This window comes from Rhinoraja longicauda, chromosome 8 (genome assembly GCF_053455715.1).
Source record: "Rhinoraja longicauda isolate Sanriku21f chromosome 8, sRhiLon1.1, whole genome shotgun sequence".
In the NCBI taxonomy this organism is placed as follows: Eukaryota; Metazoa; Chordata; class Chondrichthyes; order Rajiformes; family Arhynchobatidae; genus Rhinoraja; species Rhinoraja longicauda.
The window spans coordinates 3,828,515-3,848,024 of record NC_135960.1 but is presented as its reverse complement, the minus strand read 5'-3'; the positions used below and the strand labels follow the sequence as shown (position 1 = coordinate 3,848,024).

At 47.0% G+C, this 19,510-nt stretch overlaps 1 protein-coding gene across 2 annotated transcripts in view; it reads left to right on the top strand.

Moving 5' to 3' along the window:
• Positions 1-19,510, top strand: part of cnppd1 (cyclin Pas1/PHO80 domain containing 1) — a 30,247-nt gene that overhangs the window by 4,980 nt on the left and 5,757 nt on the right. For both annotated transcript variants that reach the window (XM_078404363.1, XM_078404364.1), the window contains exons 2-6: positions 7,356-7,458; positions 10,044-10,125; positions 15,365-15,485; positions 17,284-17,412; positions 18,220-18,281. In XM_078404363.1, the coding sequence (XP_078260489.1) occupies positions 7,356-7,458; positions 10,044-10,125; positions 15,365-15,485; positions 17,284-17,412; positions 18,220-18,281 (497 nt within the window). The remainder of the gene's footprint in view (positions 1-7,355; positions 7,459-10,043; positions 10,126-15,364; positions 15,486-17,283; positions 17,413-18,219; positions 18,282-19,510) is intronic.

Genomic DNA, 19,510 nt, shown 5'->3' with positions numbered 1-19,510 from the left:
ACAATATATCTTTATTGTCATTGTACAGGGGTACAACGAGCTTGGGAATGCGCCTCCCATACGATGCAATAAATCAATTAGCTAATCAGTATTCCTTTAAACAACCCAATGAAACAAATTAGAACAGTTTTAAAATAGAATAAAGTGCAAGTAGATCTGTGCCGGTTCACTGTGCGATGTGACCATCCGGCTCAGCAGGACCGATTCATAGCACCTATGGCCCTGGGGATGAAGTTGTTCCTGAGTCTGGAGGTGCGGGCGTAGAAGGCCTTGTATCGTCTGCCTGATGGTAGAAGTTCGAACAGACTGTTGCAGGGGTGTGAAGGGTCTTTCTGGATGCTGGTGGCTTTTCTGAGGCATCGTGTGTTGTAGATGCCCTCCAAGGCTGGTAGCTGTGTTCCGATAGTCTTCTGAGCTCTATGGACTACCCGCTGAAGAGCTGAAATTTAATACTTAATACAAGTTGCAGAAGTGAGATCATTTTAATTTTATAAAATATTACCTTTTTAAATTCGTTCTCCATTTAAAGCACCGAAGCACTTCCCCTTTTGGTCCCTGAAATGTATCACAGAGTTGTAGTGCAGTACATTTGTTTATTTTTTCTGTTTTAAAGATACAGCTTGGAAGCTGGCCCATCGAGTCCACTTGAGATTATCGATCGCCTGCACTCTGGTTCAATGTTATTTCACTTTTGCATCCTACACACACTTGAGGCAATTTACAGAAGCCAATTAACCTACAAACCCGCACGTCATTGAAATGTGGGGGGAAACCAGAGCTCCCGGAGAAAACCCGCTTGGTCGCAGGGAGAACGTACAAACTCCAAACAGACAGTGCCCGTGGTCAGGATCGAACCCAGGACTGCCGCTGTGAGGCAGCTGCTCTACCTCTACGCCACTGTACCACCCTTTATGTGGAATACTTCTTAACATTAAAATTAATAGATCGTAGCTTTTGTCTAGGGTAGAGATGGTCAGGGGGTAATTATTGTCGAGGACATTGGGTTAACTCCAATTTCTTGTGTATTTTTGTTTTTTTCTTTGAGATTTTTTAACTCCCATCGGCACGGTGGCGCAGCTCGGTAGAGTTGCTGCCATACAGTGCTAGAGACCCGGGTTCGATCCCAACTGCGGGTGCTGTCTGTACGGAGTTTGTACGTTTTCCCCGTGATCTTGTGGGTTTTCTCTTGAGTTCTTCGGTTTCCTCCCACACTCCAAAGACGTGCAGGTTTGTAGGTTAATTGGCTTGGTATAATTGACCCCAGTGTGTGTAAGATATTGTTAATGTGCAGGGGCCTGTTTCCGCACTGCATCTTAGAACTGAGATGAGGAAAAACTTTTTCAGTCAGAGAGTTGTGAATCTGTGGAATTCTCTGCCTCAGAAGGCAGTGGAGTCCAATTCTCTGAATGCATTCAAGAGAGAGCTAGATGGAGCTCTTCAGGATAGCGGAGTCAAAGGGTATGGGGAGAAGGCAGGAACGGGATACTGATTGAGAATGATCAGCCATGATCACATTGAATGGCGGTGCTGGCTCGAAGGGCCGAATGGCCTCCTCCTGCACCTATTGTCTATTGTAATTTTGTCCAGATTAAAGGAGATGCCGCACCACCAGTTGGGTGATGGACCTGTAATGCTTAACTGGACATTTTCTGAACAGAAATCACGGGCTCTCATTGTGCAGAATTTGTCTCTTAATGCCGGACTCTGCATTGTTCACCAGGATGTAGTGGGATTAGCTCTCCGTGTCTTTGATAGAACCAGCTATTCAGCAGAAAAGTAAAATGTGGGTCAGAACTGTTTAGTAATGGTGCTGCCTGCTTGTAATTTGAAAAAATCCCAGTTTGTGTAACACATTGTGGCTTAGATCCATCAAACTGATTTCACCACCTAGAAAAAGAATAGAGATTTAAATGACATTTGTGAAGCCCTGAAGAGGGAGTAGTCACTTCTTTATTCACAAAATGCTGGAGTAACTCAGCAGGTCAGGCAGCATCTCGGGAGAGAAGGAATGGGTGATGTTTCGGGTCGAGACCCTTCTTCAGACTGTTGTCAGGGGGGCGGGACAAAGGAAGGATATAGGTGGAGACAGGAAGATAGAGGGAGAACTGGGAAGGAGGAGGGGAAGGGAGGGACAGAGGAACTATCTAAAGTTGGAGAAGTCGATGTTCATACCACTGGGCTGCAAACTGCCCAGGCGAAATATGAGGTGCTGTTCCTCCAATTTCCGGTGGGCCTCACTATGGCACTGGAGGAGGCCCATGACAGAAAGGTCAGACTGGGAATGGGAGGGGGAGTTGAAGTGCTCGGCCACCGGGAGATCAGTTTGGTTAATGCGGACCGAGCGCAGGTGTTCAGCGAAGCGATCGCCGAGCCTGCGCTTGGTTTCGCCGATGTAAATAAGTTGACATCTAGAGCAGCGGATGCAATAGATGAGGTTGGAGGAGGTGCAGGTGAACCTTTGTCTCACCTGGAAAGACTGTTTGAGTCCTTGGATGGAGTTGAGGGGGGAGGTAAAGGGACAGTTGTACCAGCATCTGCAGTTATTTTCTTATATGAGTAGTTACTTCTTAATGTCCTTCTACACAAAGGAGTTCACCCATCTGCCAATCGACCTCCCCCATCTGTATCCACCTATCGCTTGCCAGGCTTTGTCCCGTCTCCACCTCTTTTCCAGCTTTCTCCCCGTGACTGCGTGCGTTTTCTCCAGGTGAGAGAGAGAGAGAGAGAGAGAGAGAGAGAGAGAGAGAGAGAGAGAGAAGTCAATCTGAGGAAGGGTAGAGTCGAGAGATATGGGGAGAAGGCAGGAACGATGTACAGATTTTGAATGATCAGCCATGATCACATTGAGTGGCAGTGGTGACTCGAAGGGCGGAATGGCCTACACCTGCACCAATTGTCTATTGTTGTCTATTTCCTTCAGAGGGTAACCGCTGAGTTAATCCAGCACTTTGTGATTTGATCAGTTAGTTTATGAAACACTCCCTCCCGTTCATTGTTTTATTTCACAAAATACATTTCCAGTGGAATTTTGTGCACCATAGAAACATAGAAAGTAGGTGCAGGAGGAGGCCATTTGACCCTTTGAGCCAGCACCGCTATTCATTGTGATCATGGCTGATCATCCATGATCAGTAACCTGTGCCTGCCTTCTCCCCAAATCCCTTGATTCTGCTAGCCCCTAGAGCTCTATCCAACTCTCTTTTTAATTCATCCAGTCAATTGGCCTCCACTGCCCTCTGTGGCAGAGAATTCCACAAATTCACAACTCTCTGGGTGAAAAAGTTTCTTCTCACCGCAGTTTTAAATGGCCTCCCATTTATTCTTAGACTGTGTGGCCCCTGGTTCTGGACTCTCCCAACATTGGGAACATGTTTCCTGCGTCTAGCTTGTCCAGTCCTTTTATAATTTTATACGTTTCTCGTCCTTCTAAACTCCAGTGAATACAAGCCCAGTCTTTCCAATCTTTCCCCGGGGATTAACCTGGTGAACCTACGCTGCACTGCCTCAATAGCAAGGACCAGACGGTATCATAGCAGATAAACCGCGGTGGACCTCATGTCATGTGGAATTACGATGACTACGGCTTAATTACCACAAGCAGCAGGGTTAAGATCATCCAGCCTAATGGATTAGTTAGAAAGAATATGCAGGAGCACGGTGCTCACCTTGAAAATAATTCCTAGACAGACTGAAGAAGGATTCCGACTTGAAACGTCACCTATCCATGCTCTCCAGAGATGCTGCCTGATCCGCTGAGTTACTCCACCACGTTGTGTCCTTTTGCATAAACAACCATCTGCAGTTTCTTATCTCTACATCGCAGATAGAGTCTTGTGTTCAGTTGTGGGCACCATGTTACAAGGAAAGATGTTTTGTCACGTTGTAATGGGTTCAGAAAAAGTTTACGAGGACGCTGCCAGGACTTGAGGCTCTGAGCTATTGGGAGAGGTTGAGCAGACTGGGACCTGTACACACTGGAATTTAGGAGATCTTATCGAAACGTATAAGATTATTAAGGGGTTGGACACGTTAGACGCAGGAAACATGTTCCCAATGTTGGGGGAGTCCAGAACAAGGGGCCACAGTTGAAGAATAAGGGGTAGGCCATTTAGAACTGAGATGAGGAAAAACTTTTTCAGTCAGAGAGATGTGAATGTGTGGAATTCTCTGGCTCAGAAGGCAGTGGAGGCCAATTCTCTGAATGCATTCAAGAGAGAGCTAGATGGAGCTCTGAAGGATAGCGGAGTCAGGGGGTATGGGGAGAAGGCAGGAACGGGGTACTGATTGAGAAAGATCAGCCATGATCACATTGAATGGTGGTGCTGGCTCGAAGGGCCGAATGGCCTCCTGCTGCACCTATTGTCTATTGACTCTATTCCTTGGAGCGCAAGAGGATGAGGGGCGACCTTGTAAAGGTGTATAAAATCATGAGAGTAATAGATCGGGTAGACTACACAGCGTCTCTTGCCCAGAGTACGAGAATTGAGAACCAGGGGGCAAAGGTTTAAGGTGAATGTGGAAAGATTTAATAGGAATATGAGGGGTGACCTTTTCACTCAAAGGGTGGTGGGTGAATGGAACGAGCTGCCAGGGGAGGTAGTTGAGGCCGAGACAATTGCAATGTTTAAGAAACAATCAGACGGGTACATGGATAGGGCAGGTTTAGAGCTAGGTGGGACTTGTCTAGAAGGGACATGTTGGTCGGTGTGGGCAAGTTGGGCCGAAGGCCCTGTTTCCACACTATGACTCCACAGAAATTTCGTTTTGCATTGTAAATTATTACTGTTTCTATTTTCAAATTGTTCTTTGACAATGCCAACAAATTTCTCTATTGGCCTGCAGCTGTTGGTATTGGTTTATCATTGCCACTGAGACGTGCGGGTTTGTAGGTTAATTGGCCACTGTAAAATTGGCCCTAATGTGTGGATGAGAAAGTGGGATTACATAGGTTTAGTTTAGAGAGACAGCATGGAAACAGGCTCTTCGGCCCATCAGGTCCACACTGACCATCGATCACCCGTTCACACTAGTGGTACGTTATCACACTTTCTCATCCACTCTCTATACACACTTGGGGCAATTTATAGAAGCCAATTAACGTACAATCCTGAACGCCTTTGGGATATGGGAGGAAACGAGCACCCATGTAGTCACGGGGAGAAAGTGCACACTAGACACAAACAGCACCAGGGCCCGGGATCAAACCCGGGCAGAAACTATCAGCTGTGCCACTAGTGCCCAACTAGTGCGAATGTGTGATCGATGGTTGGCGTGGACTCGGTGGACCGAGAAGCCTGTTAACCATGCTGCATCTTTCAATCAATTAAATTGGTCCTTGTGGAGTGCCACTACTAATCTTCCAGTGCAGCAACAGGTTTTGCGGGATATAGAAGAGACCCTAGTGAGAGCCTCATCTATGATGGAAGAGGGGAAGCCCCGTTTCCTGAAGAATGAGGACATTTGCGGGATGTAGAAGAGACCCTAGTGAGAGCCTCATCTATAATGGAAGAGGTGAAGCCCCTCCATCTTCCAGTGTAAATAGCTGCCCTTTGTGCATGCTGTCCACTTTCTGTACCAGAGCCAGCTAGCAATCTACATCCTCCCAAACATTTGATCTTCTGCTGTGGTTCAGTTTTAGATGTTCTTTGTTGAAACATCTTGGAGTCATAGAGCTTGGAAACGGGCCCTTGCCGACGCCGACCGACATGCCCCATCTACACTAGTCCCACCTGCCTGCAATCGCCCCATATTCTTCCAAACCTATCCTATCCATGTGCCTGTCCAAACAGTGTGATCGTATCTGCCACAAATACCTCCTCTGACAGCTGGTTCCATATACCTACCACCCTTTGTGTGTTTAAAAAAAAAAGTTACCCTTCAGGTTCCTCTTAAATCTTTCTCCCCCTCAATTTAAACCTAAATCCAACATTCTTTCTGCTAAAGTTGCTTTAAATTATGTTTGTTTAAGACTACAACAATTCTGAGTCCTTCTGTTCGAAAAAGATAACTTCAGTATCCTGAGATTTAATGTAAAACTGAAGATTTTTTTAACGTTGCACTTATTTAGATTTGGTTTAGAGATACAACTAGGAAACAGACCCTTTGGCCCACCGATTCCACACCGACCAGCGATCCCTGCACACTAACACTATCCTACACACGCATTAGGGACAGTTTACATTTATACCAAGCCAATCACTTACTTGCAGCCGCACAATAGAATATGTAAACATAATACACTGTAAACAATAAAATAAATTATTGTTATATGTTTACTGTGTACTACGTTTACATATTCTGTTGTGCTAGTGCAAGTAAGAGTTTCATTGTTCCATCTGGGACACACGACATTAAAACACCTTGACTCTCAACGTACAAACCTGTACATCCTTGGAGTGTGGGATGAAACCGAAGATCTCGGAGAAAACCCACGCAGGTCACGGGGAGAACGTACAAACTCCTTACAGACAGCACCCGTAGTCGGGATCATACCCAGGTCTCTGGAGCCGTAAGGCAGCAACTCTACCGCTGCGCTACCGTGCCACCATAACGTTTGGCTCGAGGGATGAATTTCAATTGATCACAGTGAGGTATTTATTCACAAAATGCTGGAGTAACTCAGCAGGTCAGGCAGCATCTCAGGAGAGAAGGAATGGAATAGAGTCATAGAGTGATACAGTGTGGAAACGCCCTTCGGCCCAACTTGCCTACACTGGCCAACATGTCTCAGCTGCACTAGTCCAACCTGCCTGTGCTTGGTCCATATCCCTCCAAACCTGTCCTATCCATGTACCTGTCTAGCTGTTTCTTAAACGTTGGATAGTCCTAGCCTCAACTACCTCATCTGGCAGCTTGTTCCATACACCCACCACCCTTTGTGTGAAAAAGTTATCCTTCAGATTCCTCTTAAATCTTTTCCCCTTGAACCTATGTCCTCTAGTCCTTGATTTCCCCTACTCTGGGCAAGAGACTCTGTGCATCTGCCCGATTTATTCCTCTCATGATTTTATACACCTCTGTAAGATCACCCTTCAATTCATCCTCCTGCACTCCCAAGGAATAGAGTCCCAGCCTACTCAACCTCTCCCTGTAGTCCAGGCCCTCTAGTCCTGGCAACATCCTCGTGAATCTCCTCTGAGCTCTTTCAAGCTTGACAATATGCTTCCTGTAACTTCATGTAGTATAAGAAAATGACTGCAGATGCTGGTACAAATCGATTTATTCACAAAATGCTGGAGTAACTCAGCAGGTCAGGCAGCATCTCGGGAGAGAAGGAATGGGTGGCGTTTTGGGTCGAGACCCTTCTTCAGACAGAAACTTCATACTTGGCATTTTTTTTTTCCTGCTCTCCGCAGCTCCTTCCGGGCCACTGCAAGATAACGGAGAGAGTGAGAAAGCGGCTCTATTATGGTCGAGACATTGACTACAACATGGACGCTCTGTCCTGTCCTGTCACTGGTAAGTCGGTCCATGCGGCCTCTCGCTCCAGGTTTTGATTCTATCCTTGGAAATATTTCTAACAGTGTTAGAAACGAGTGTCGTGGATAAATATGTGCCACTACTGCTGAGAGGGGATCGACGTATAAAATCATAAAAAGGACTAGACAAGCTCGATGCGGGAAAAATGTTCCCAATGTTGGGGGAGTGCAGAACCAGGGGCCACAGTCTTCAGAATAAAGGGGAGCCCATTTGAAACTGAGGTGAGAAGAATTTTTTTCACCCAGAGAGTTGTGAATTTGTGGAATTCTCTGCCGCAGAAGGCAGTGGAAGCCAATTCACTGGATGAATTTTAAAAAAGAGTTAGATAGACCTCGCGGGGCTAGTGGAATCAAGGGATATGGGGAGAAGGCAGGCACGGGTTACTGATTGTAGATGATCAGCCATGATCCCAATGAATGGCGGTGCTGGCTCAAAGGGCCGAATGGTCTCCTGCACCTATTTTCTATGTTACTAGAGTGCCTTGGGATGTTTTAAATGGCATCAAATAAATACTAGTCTTATGGAGTATAATAACAAGTAATATAAATAGATCAGCCATGATTGAATGGCAGAGTAGACAGTTTTAGTTTTGGAGAGAGCGCACAGAAGCGGGGCCTTCAGCCCACCAAATCTGCACCGACCGGCAATCCCCGCACATTAACACGACCCTACACACACTAGGGCCAATGTTTACATTTATACCAAGCCAATTAACCTACAAACCTGTACGTATTTGGAGTGTGGGAAGAAACCGAAGATCCCGGAGAAAACCCATGATGGTCACGGGGAGAACGTACAAACTCCGTACAGACAGCGCCCGTAGTCAGGATCAAACTCGGGTCTCTGGTGCCACTGTGCCATCCCTACATGATGGGCCGAATGGCCTAATTCTGTCCCTATAACTTGTGGACTTATGAAACTGCAGATGTTGCTTTTGCCAATCATACACAAAGCCTGAAAAGAGGGGCCCCAACTTGCAACGTCACCTACCCGCTGAGTTACGGCAGCATTTTGAGTCTACCTCAGGTTTTAGAGAGGTGGTTGTGTCTTCAGTTTTCTGACAACAGTTTTTCGCCTCTGGGTAAGTGGCACACAGGGCAACAGTTCAGAGCCCATGTTACCAGCCTCTGTGGGACTTCTAAGTATCTGGAAAATAGGCAACCTGAGCTGCCAGTGATTCTTTGAAAAAGTTGCCCTTCTGGTTCCTATTAAATCCCCCCCCCCCCCCCCACCCCCTCCCAGATATAAATGGATACCAACATTTGAGATAATTAAGCCGCGTTTGTATTAAAAGAAACGTTGGACGTCCATCCCAAAGGTCACTGTTGATGTTTCATGTTTTGTTTTCTATGTGTATCTTGATCTGAATATACTCAAGATTATTAAGGGGTTGGACACGTTAGTGGCAGGAAACATGTTCCCAATGTTGGGGGAGTCCAGAACCAGGGGCCACAGTTTAAGAATAAGGGGTAGGCCATTTAGAATGGAGATGAGGAAAAACTTTTTCAGCCAGAGAGTTGTAAATCTGGAATTCTCTGCCTCAGAAGGCAGTGGAGGCCAGTTCTCTTAATGTATTCAAGACAGAGCTAGATAGAGCTCTTAAGGATAGCGGAGTCAGGGGGTATGGGGAGAAGGCAGGAATTGAGAATGATCAGCCATGATCACATTGAATGGTGGTGCTGGCTCGAAGGGCCGAATGGCCTACTCCTGCACCTCTTGTCTATTGAATTTTCTCTCTGTGAGAATCATGGATTATGGCGATCAAACAGTAAAATACTCAGGCACTGTGATCTGCATGATCTGTTCCTCTCATGATTTTATACACCTCTACTCTAAATGCGGCCTCACTGATGTCTTATATAATGGCAACATATAATGCCATCTTGTATAATGACAACATTATGGTCTGCACGGTGGCGCAGCGGAGAGTTGCTGCCTCGCAGCGCTGGAGACGAGGGTTCGATCACGACTATCGGTGCTGGCTGCACGGAGTTTGTACGTTCTCCCCGTGACCTGCATGGGTTTTCTCCGAGATATTCGCTTTCCTCCCACACTTCAAAGACGTATTTTGTTTGTAGGTTAATTGGCTTGGTATAAGTGTAAATTGTCCCGTGTGTGTGTGTGTGTGGGATAGACAATAGACAATAGGTGCAGGAGGAGGCCATTTGGCCCTTCGAGCCAGCACCGCCATTCAATGTGATCATGGCTGATCATTCTCAATCAGTACCCCGTTCCTGCCTTCTCCCCATACCCCCTGACTCCGCTATCCTTAAATGCTCTATGTAGCTCTCTCTTGAATGCATTCAGAGAATTGGCCTCCACTGCCTTCTGAGGCAGAGAATTCCGCAGATTCACAACTCTCTGACTGAAAAAGGGATTGTGTTAATGTGCGGGGATCGCTGGTCGGTGTGGAGTTGGTGGGCCGAAGGGCCTGTTCCTGCGCTGTATCTCTAAAACTTAACCTAAACTAAACATGCCTCCCCCCCCAACTTCTTTACTCAATGGTGTTGAGCTCTTAAGATCAAGCCAAACAACGATGTCATTCCAAACTCCTGTCTCTTTAGATATTGCAGTCGAACTACTTCAGAAATCGGCTCCAAGCCCAATAAGAAAACTCCGGAAGAAATATGCTGCTCATGTGGCAAGGTAACTTGGAATATTAATTGGGTGGCTATTGTATTTAAAGTGATCTGTTTGTGAAGAAACTGTTACTAAGAACGACTACCCTCGTTATCCACCAGCCATTGAGATAACTGTGACAGTTCATCTTTTGATTTAGTTTATTGTCACTTATACCGAGGCACAATGTAAAGCTTTTTTTGCCTGCTAAGCAGTCAGCGGAAAGACAATACATGATTATAATCAAGCCATTTACAGTGTACAGAGACACACGATAAAGGGAATAACGGGAGTCATGTTCAGTGCAAGATAAGGTTCAGTACAATACGATCAAATGTGTTTTGTGGGTATCTAATGAGGTAGATACTAGCTCAGGGCTGCTCTCTGGTTGTGGTAGTAGGATGGTTCAGTTGCCTGATAACAGCTGAGAAGAAACTGCCCCTGAATCTGGAGGTGTGCGTTTTCTTACTTCTCTACCTTTTGCCCGATGTGAGAGGGGAGAAGAGGGAGTGAGGCTCGTCCTCGATTATGCTGCTGGCCTTGTCGAGGCAGCGTGAGGTGTAGATGGAGTCAATGGAAGGGAGGCTGGTTTGAGTGATGGTCTAGGCTGCGTCCACAATTCCCCGCAATTTCTTGCGGTCTTGGATGGAGCTTTTCCAAGCCACTGCTGTGATGCATCCCGATAAAATGCTTTTTTAAAAAGATTTTTTAGATTTAAATTTTTTAGATTTAGAGATACAGCGCGGAAACAGGCCCTTCGGCCCACCGAGTCCGCGCCGCCCAGAGATCCCCGCACATTAACACTATCCTACACACGTTAGGGACAATTTTTACATTTACCCAGTCAATTAACCTACCTACGTCTTTGGAGTGTGGGAGGAAACCGAAGATCTCGGAGGAAACCCACGCAGGTCACGGGGAGAACGTACAAACTCCGTACAGACGGCGCCCGTAGTCAGGATCGAACCTGAGTCTCATGCGCTGCATTCGCTGTAAGGCAGCAACTCTACCGCTGAGCCGCCTTTCCGCGGCATTGTATATTTTCTTTAAAATCTGGCATTGCATGTCCTTGTTATTTTTGCTGAAATGGTATTTTCCCTTCAGCCAGTTTGTCGCACGTTCACCAGATTAGCTGTGCCAAGCCTGACAAGCAAGTAAATCCATTGAAAGCAAACCACACTTTCACTCAGAGAGCTGAAAAGAATTAGCAACTGCGGGATGACTTGTGTGAACTAGCCTCGAATTATTTAAGATACCATGTACTCAGGGAAGAGAGGATAGCCCCCTTTTCACTTCAAATACCTATGTACAGACGTGCAAGTGATTTAATCGCTTATAACGCTGGGTTTTTATTTATTCGTGTCATCACACAACTGGTTGCCAATAGCGAGCAAATGTTAGTGCCACATCGTTGGCCTCTGCAAGATCCTTTACAGTGCATGTGTCATGCAGCACGTCACAGCTCAGGAGATGTTCCATAGTCTGGAGGCCCCGTCCACACTCGCAGTCTGCCGCATCTTCAGTACATGTGTGCAGTTCTGGTCTCCAAATTTGAGGAAGGATATTCTTGCTATTCAGGGCGTGCAGCGTAGGTTTACTAGGTTAATTCCCGGAATGGCGGGACTGTCATATGTTGAAAGACTGGAGCGATTAGGCTTGTTTACACTGGAATTTAAAAGGATGAGAGGAGATCTTATCGAAACGTATAAGATTATTAAGGGGTTGGACACGTTAGAGGCAGGAAGCATGTTCCCAATGTTGGGGGAGACCAGAACCAGGGGCCACAGTTTAAGAATAAGGGTAGGCCATTTAGAACTGAGATGAGGAAAAACTTTTTCAGTCAGAGAGTTGTCAAGTCAAGTCAAGTCAAGTCAATTTTATTTGTATAGCACATTTAAAAACAACCCAAGTTGACCAAAGTGCTGTACATCTGATTAGGTACTAAGGAAAAAATGAAACATACAGTAGCACGCAAACATAACAGCACATACAAAACAGTTCACAGCGCCTCCTCAATGAGCCTCAAACGCTAGGGAGTAGAAATAGGTTTTGAGCCTGGACTTAAAGGAGTCGATGGAGGGGGCAGTTCTGATGGGGAGAGGGATGCTGTTCCACAGTCTAGGAGCTGCAACCGCAAAAGCACGGTCACCCCTGAGCTTAAGCGGGATAGTGAGTAGCCCCAAGTCGGCCGACCTGAGGGACCTGGAGTTAGAGAGGTGGGTTAGAAGAATTTTGATGTGGGGGGGGGGGGGGGGGAAATGTCCATTTAGGGCTTTATATGTGAATAGGAGGAGCTTGAAGTTGATTCTGTACCGTACAGGGAGCCAGTGGAGAGAGGCCAGAATCGGCGTGATGTGGTCCCTTTTACGGGTACCCGTCAGGAGTCTCGCTGCGGCGTTTTGGACCAGTTGCAGGCGGGACAGGGAAGATTGGCTGATCCCAGTGTATAGGGAGTTGCAGTAGTCTAGGCGGGAGGAAATGAAAGCGTGAATGATTTTTTCAGTGTCGTCGAATTGGAGGAAAGGTTTGATTTTAGCTATGGTACGAAGTTGGAAGAAGCTGGCTTTTACCACAGAGTTGACTTGCTTGTCAAATTTTAATGCAGAGTCAAATATCACGCCGAGGTTTTTGACATGCGGTTTGACTAGGCAGGATAGACTTCCAAGACTGCCTGTTATCAATTTGATGGAGTCGGGGGGGCCGAATAGGATGACCTCAGACTTGCTCTCGTTTAATTGGAGGAAGTTCTGTGCCATCCAACATTTTATGTCCTCAAGGCAGTGTAAGAGGCTATTTAAATTTGACTGGTTGTTGGGTTTCAGGGGGAGGTAAAGCTGAGTGTCATCGGCATAGCAGTGGAAAGAAATGCCGTGCCTTTGAATGATTTGGCCAAGGGGGAGCATGTATAGAGAGAAGAGAATGGGGCCTAGGATGGAGCCTTGTGGAACTCCGCAGGAGAGGCTAGCTGGAGCAGAGGAATAACTGCCTATGTTGATGGCGAAACTCCTATCTTTGAGGTAGGAAACGAACCAGCTCAGGGCAGTGCCATCAATGCCAACCGCGTACCGGAGACGGTCAATAAGGATGGTGTGGTCCACTGTATCGAACGCTGCGTTGAGATCGAGAAGGAGCAGGATTGCACAGGTGTCGATGGTGAGAAGCAGGTCGTTGTGTACCTTCAACAAGGCAGACTCTGTGCTGTGGTGGGCTCTGAAACCTGACTGGAAACTTTCCAGGATGGTGTTTTGGTGTAGGTAGGGCACTAATTGGTTTAGAATTGCCTTTTCAAGGACTTTTGACAGGAATGGCAGTTTGGAAATGGGTCTGTAGTTGCTAGGCAAGGTGGGGTCTAGGTTAGGTTTTTTCAGTAGGGGCTGGACCACCGCGTGCTTGAAACAGGTTGGAACAGTGCCAGTGGCACTGTTGTGAATCTGTGGAATTCTCTGCCTCAGAAGGCAGTGGAGGCCAATTCTCTGAATGCATTCAAGAGAGAGCTAGATAGAGCTCTTAAGGATAGCGGAGTCAGGGGGTATGGGGAGAAGGCCGGAACGGGGTACTGATTGAGAATGATCAGCCATAATCACATTGAATGGCGGTGCTGGCTCGAAGGGCCGAATGGCCTCCTCCTGCACCTATTGTCTATTGTCTATCCCCACTTCAGCATGTTCGATTTGCTCCTCCCCACGCCTGTTCGCAGTCTGTCGAGACTTGGGAATGCGCCTCCCATACGATGCAATAAATCAATTAGCTAGTCAGTATTAATTTAAACAACCCAATTAGAAATAGTTTTAAAACAGAATAAAGTGCAAGTAGATCTGTGCCGGTTCACTGTGCGATGTGACCATCCGGCTCAGCAGGACCGGTTCATGGCAGCTATGGCCCTGGGGATGAAGCTGTTCCTGAGTCTGGAGGTGCGGGCGTAGAAGGCCTTGCATCGTCTGCCCGATGGTAGAGCTAGTGTGAAGGGGTGGTCGATGGCCGGCATGGGTTGAAGGGCCTGTTTCCATGCTGTACCATTAAAATCAATCAAAAACAACACATGAGTTAATTACCTGACACTTTGTATGGCAGGGAAGGTCTCTTGCTAAGGGGGTGACTTGTTTTTAAATTGTACTTGTTTCTGGAATATATGCATTGCTTGCTTTCACCAAAAAAGTGCTGATGGTACACCTCATGAAACTTTCTAGCTCCACTAAAGTAATTCCAGTTTAAAGGTCAGGATCCAAGTGTGGGCCAAAGGGCCTGTTTCAATGCTGTACTTTTTAATCAATCAAAGAAAATATGAGTGAGTTACTTGCACCTTAAAGATCTTGAGTTAAAATAGATTTAGACAATAGACAATGGGTGCAGGAGGAGGCCATTCAGCCCTTCGAGCCAGCACCGCCATTCAATGTGATCATGGCTGATCATTCTTAATCAGTACCCCGTTCCTGCCTTCTCCCCTACCCCCTGACTCCGCTATCCTTAAGAGCTCTATCTAGCTCTCTCCTGAATGCATTCAGAGAATTGGCCTCCACTGCCTTCTGAATTCCACAGATTCACAACTCTCTGATTGAAAACGTTTTTCCTCATTTCAGTTCTAAATGGCCTACCCCTTATTCTTAAACTGTGGCCCCTTGTTCTGGACTCCCCCAACATTGGGAACATGTTTCCTGCCTCTAACGTGTCCAACCCCTTAATAATCTTGTACGTTTCGTGCCCAGTGATAAAATCTCAGCACAGTTTTGGCAATGTTGTGTCCGAGGATGTTGCCTGGACTCGAGGGCCTGAGCTACAGGGAGAGGTTGAACCGGCTGGGACTCTATTCCTTGGAGTGCAAGAGGGTGAGGCGTGGTCTTATAGAGGAGTACAAGATCATGAGAGGAACAGATCAGGTAGATGCACAGTCTCTTGCCTAAAGTAGAGGAATCAGAGCAGAGGACATGGGTTTAAGGTGAGGGATTGGGGGGGGGGGGGGGGGGGGGGGAGGGAGGAGAGATTGTATAGAAAGAGCTACTGGAAAAGGTCGTTGAGGCAGATACTATCACAACGTTTAAGAGACATTTGGGCAGGTACATGGACAGGATTGCTTCAGAGGGTTATGGGCAGGTGGGACCGGTGCAGATGGGACATGTCGGCCGGCGTGGGCAAGTTAGGCCAAAGGTCTTGTTTTCATTCTGTTTGACCTTGTTAAGAAAACGTTGTGAATGAAGTACCCCACTTTTATCCTCGTACAGCAACCGTAGAAATAATTCTCTTGAGTGGGTGTTGCTTGCATTTCTCACAGGGAGGCCTGTATCTCGCCTTGTGCAATGATGCTTGCCCTTGTCTACATTGAACGGCTCCGACATCGAAACCCTGAATACCTGCAGCAGATCTCTTCGTCTGACCTTTTCCTGATATCCATGGTGAGTGACCTTCCTTTCTCCCACCTTTGCCTCTCTTTTTTTTCGGATCCAAAGCAGAAAGTGAGTGTTTGATTTTCTGCAGTAGAACCACGCAAAGTGCTGTTGTAACTCAGTGGTTCAGGCAGCATCTGCGGAGAACATGGATCAGCACAGTTTCAAGTTGGGACCCTTCGGAATGATTGTAGTAGGTGGGGAGAAAGGTGGAAAAGTTTTGATGATCATCGTAAGTTGAGCAGTTGTACTGCGTATTTGCTTCAGTTATGGGTGGAAACAAAATAGCGTGTTTGTGCTTAGCACATTCCTATAATGTAATGCGGCAATTATCATACAATCTCTCTCTCGCTTTGTCAGACTCTGTCCTGATTGCAGAGCGCAAACACTAGCCCCTTTCCTTCCAATACTAAAGTAACTATACTTCATTGGAAACCCCATGAGAAACTAGTTTAATCAATTTGGTTGAGGAATCAATCTTGGTTAAAATGCCTGGGAAAGCTCCTCAGGACCAGCTGGCAGGTATTCACCGACCTCTTTGACCTCTCACCACACCATCATGAGGATCCCACCGGCTTTAAGAAGAACACTATTGTTTCAGTACCAGGGATTAGTGCGGGTGTCAGGGGTTACGGGGAGAAGGCAGGAGAATAGGGTTGAGAGGGAAAGATAGATCAGCCATGATTGAATGGCGGAGTAGCCTAATTCTGCTCCGAGTACGTCTTATGAAGTTCTAAAAGCAAGGTAACGTGCCTTAATGACTACGATCCAGTGGCTCGTTTGCTGTTCATTTAATTAGTGTAGTGAAAACAGCAAAGATGGATTATGAATCTACCCTAACATATTTGTGAGGAGTTTGTGTGGAGTTTCCTCTCTCTCTGAGGCAATAGACAATAGGTGCAGGAGGAGGCCATTCAGCCCTTCGAGCCAACACCGCCATTCAGTGTGATCATGGCTGATCATTCTCAATCAGTACCCCGTCCCTGCCTTCTCCCCATACCCCCTGACTCCGCTATCCTTAAGAGCTCTATCTAGCTCTCTCTTGAATGCATTCAGAGAATTGGCCTCCACTGCCTTCTGAGGCAGAGAATTCCACAGATTCACAACTCTGACTGAAAAAGTTTTTCCTCATCTCCGTTCTAAATGGCCTACCCCTTATTCTTAAACTGTGGCCCCTGGTTCTGGAGGCCATTTGGATTTCCTCCAAGTGCTCTAGTGGTGGCACGGTGGCGCAGCGGTAGAGTTGCTGCCTTACAGCGAATGCAGCGCCGGAGACTCAGGTTCGATCCTGACTACGGGCGCCGTCTGTACGGAGTTTGTACGTTTTCTCCCCGTGACCTGCGTGGGTTTTCTCCGAGATCTTCGGTTTCCTCCCACACTCCAAAGACGTGCAGGTTTGTAGGTTAATTGACTGAGCAAATGTAAAAATTATCCCTAATGTGTGTAGGATAGTGTTAATGTGCGGGGATCGCTGGGCGGCGCGGACTCGGTGGGCCGAAGGGCCTGTTTCCGCGCTGTTCTCTAAACCTAAAAAAATCTAAAAATCTAGGTTTCTCCCACATTCTTTTTATTTGATGCGTGGGATGGTCGATTTACTTGGTCTCGTTCAACAGCTTTTGGGTCAAGACCCGAGGAAGAGTCCCGATCCAAAATGTCTGCCCATTCCCTTCCACAGATGCTGCCTGACCTGCTGAGTTCCTCCGGCGCTTTGTGTTTTTGTCGAATGTGTCTTTTAGCTGGCAAACCTGTCGCAGTGACAGTGTCTGTCGCGCACTCTTTTAATCCTGCTCCTTTGCCTTTCACCTAGATGGTTGCCAGCAAGTACTTGTACGATGAGGGGGAAGAGGAGGAGGTGTTCAATGACGAGTGGGGGGCTGCCGGAAAGCTGGACGTTCAAGTGGTCAACGCTCTGGAGATGAACTTCCTGCGAGCCATTGTAAGTTATCAGGTCGACCCATTGGAAATGTGCAGAGTCACTTGTTAAAAACACAGAATACATGTTAAAAACATTGCACAAATAGCGTGTTTGTGCTCAGCAAACTCCTAGTATGTAATGCGGCAATTATCATACAATCTCTCTTTCGCTTTGTCAGACTCTGTGCTGATTACCGCATTGCATTTGCAGAGCGTCCCGTACACAAATACTAGCCCCTTTCCTTCCAATGATAAAGTAACCATACTTCATTGGAAACCCCATGAGAAACTAGTTTAATCAATTTGGTTGAGGGATTGATCTTCGTTAAAATGCCTGGGAAAGCTCCTCAGGACCAGCTGGCAGGTATTCACCGACCTCTTTGACCTCTCACCACACCCTCATGAGGATCCCACATAACCCAAACTTAGAGCCACAGGGTCAAACACCGTCCTTCGGTCCAACTTGCCCACACCGGCCAACATGGCCCAGCTACACTAGCCCCACCTGCTTGCCCATATCCCCCTAAACCTGTCCTATCCATGTACCTGTCAAAATGTTTCTTAAACGTTGCGATAGTCCCTGCCACAACTACCTGCTCCAGCAGCCTGTTCCATCCACCCACCACCCTTTGTGTAGAAAAAGTTACCCTCAGCTTCCTATTAAATCTTCCCCCCCCCCCCCCACACCATAAACCTATGTCCTCCGGTTTTCGATTCCCCTACTCTAGGCAAGGGAGTCTGTGCGTCTTCCCGATCTATTCCTCTCAACTCCCTACATGTGGGTGACAGTTTATACTCAAAATGTTCTTTTTATTTGATGGTCTTGCAGGACTGGAACCTGTACGTTAATACGCAGGAATTCTTTGAGCTTTTGAGTCGCCTGGAGGGAAGGTAGGTGTGCTATTACTGGACGTTGGCAAGGAACACTAGGTGTGTTTACACACTGTTGCAATGGGAAACAATTAGGCTGAGAGCAACCTAGACATACCCTAATGCTGTGCAAGAACATCAGAGATTGGAGCAGGAGTTGACCACAAAAGCCTGCTCCAACTTTCTTTAGATTTTTAGATTTAGAGATACAGCGCAGAAACAGGCCCTTCGGCCCACCGGGTCCGCGCCGCCCAGCGATCCCCGCACACACTAACACTATCCTACACACACTAGGGACAATTTTGTTTAACATTTGCCCAGCCAATTAACCTACATACCTATACGTCTTTGGAGTGTGGGAGGAAACCGAAGATCTCGGAGAAAACCCACGCAGGTCACGGGGAGAACGTACAAACTCCGTACAGACGGCGCCCGTAGTCAGGATCGAACCTGAGTCTCCGGCGCTGCATTCGCTGTAAGGCGGCAACTCTACCGCTGCGCCACCGTGCCCTTCCAATAGGATTGTGGTTGGTTCTGCTTCTTGATTAAGTCTGAAGAAGGGTTTCGACACGAAACTTCACCCATTCCTTCTCCCTAGAGATGCTGCCTGTCCCGCTTGAGTTACTCCAGCTTTTTGTGTCCTATCGCCTGCTTCTTGATTATTTTCCTGCCTGATCTTTACACCCCACTGAAAATTAATGTATGAAATATTGAATATTCTTAACAGTTGAGTATCAACAGTTCTTTGGATCAGAGTGCTCCAAAGATTTGCAAATCACTTTGGTGAAACCATTTCTCCCGATCGAGCGTGGAATTAGGCCCTTCGGCCCAACTTGCCCACGCCGACCAACTTGCCCACGCGCACCAACTTGCCCCATCTACACTAGGCCCACCGTCCTGCCTTTCGCGCATATCCGTCTTATCCATGTACCTGTGCAAATGTTTCTTAAAAGCTTTGATAGTACAGTAATGAAATCATTGAAGGTAGACACAAAATGCTGGAGTAACTCAGCGGGACAGGCACCATCTCTGGAGAGAAGGAATGGGTGACGTTTTGGGTCGAGACCCTTCCTTCTCTCCAGAGATGCTGCCTGTCCCGCTGAGTTACTCCAGCATTTTGTGTCCACCTTTGATTTAAACCAGCATCTGAGGTTCTTTCCTACACAAAGAAACCATTGAAGTACCTGCCTCCTGCGGCAGCCCATTCCATATACCCACCACCCTCCGTGTGAAAAAGTTACCCCTCAGGA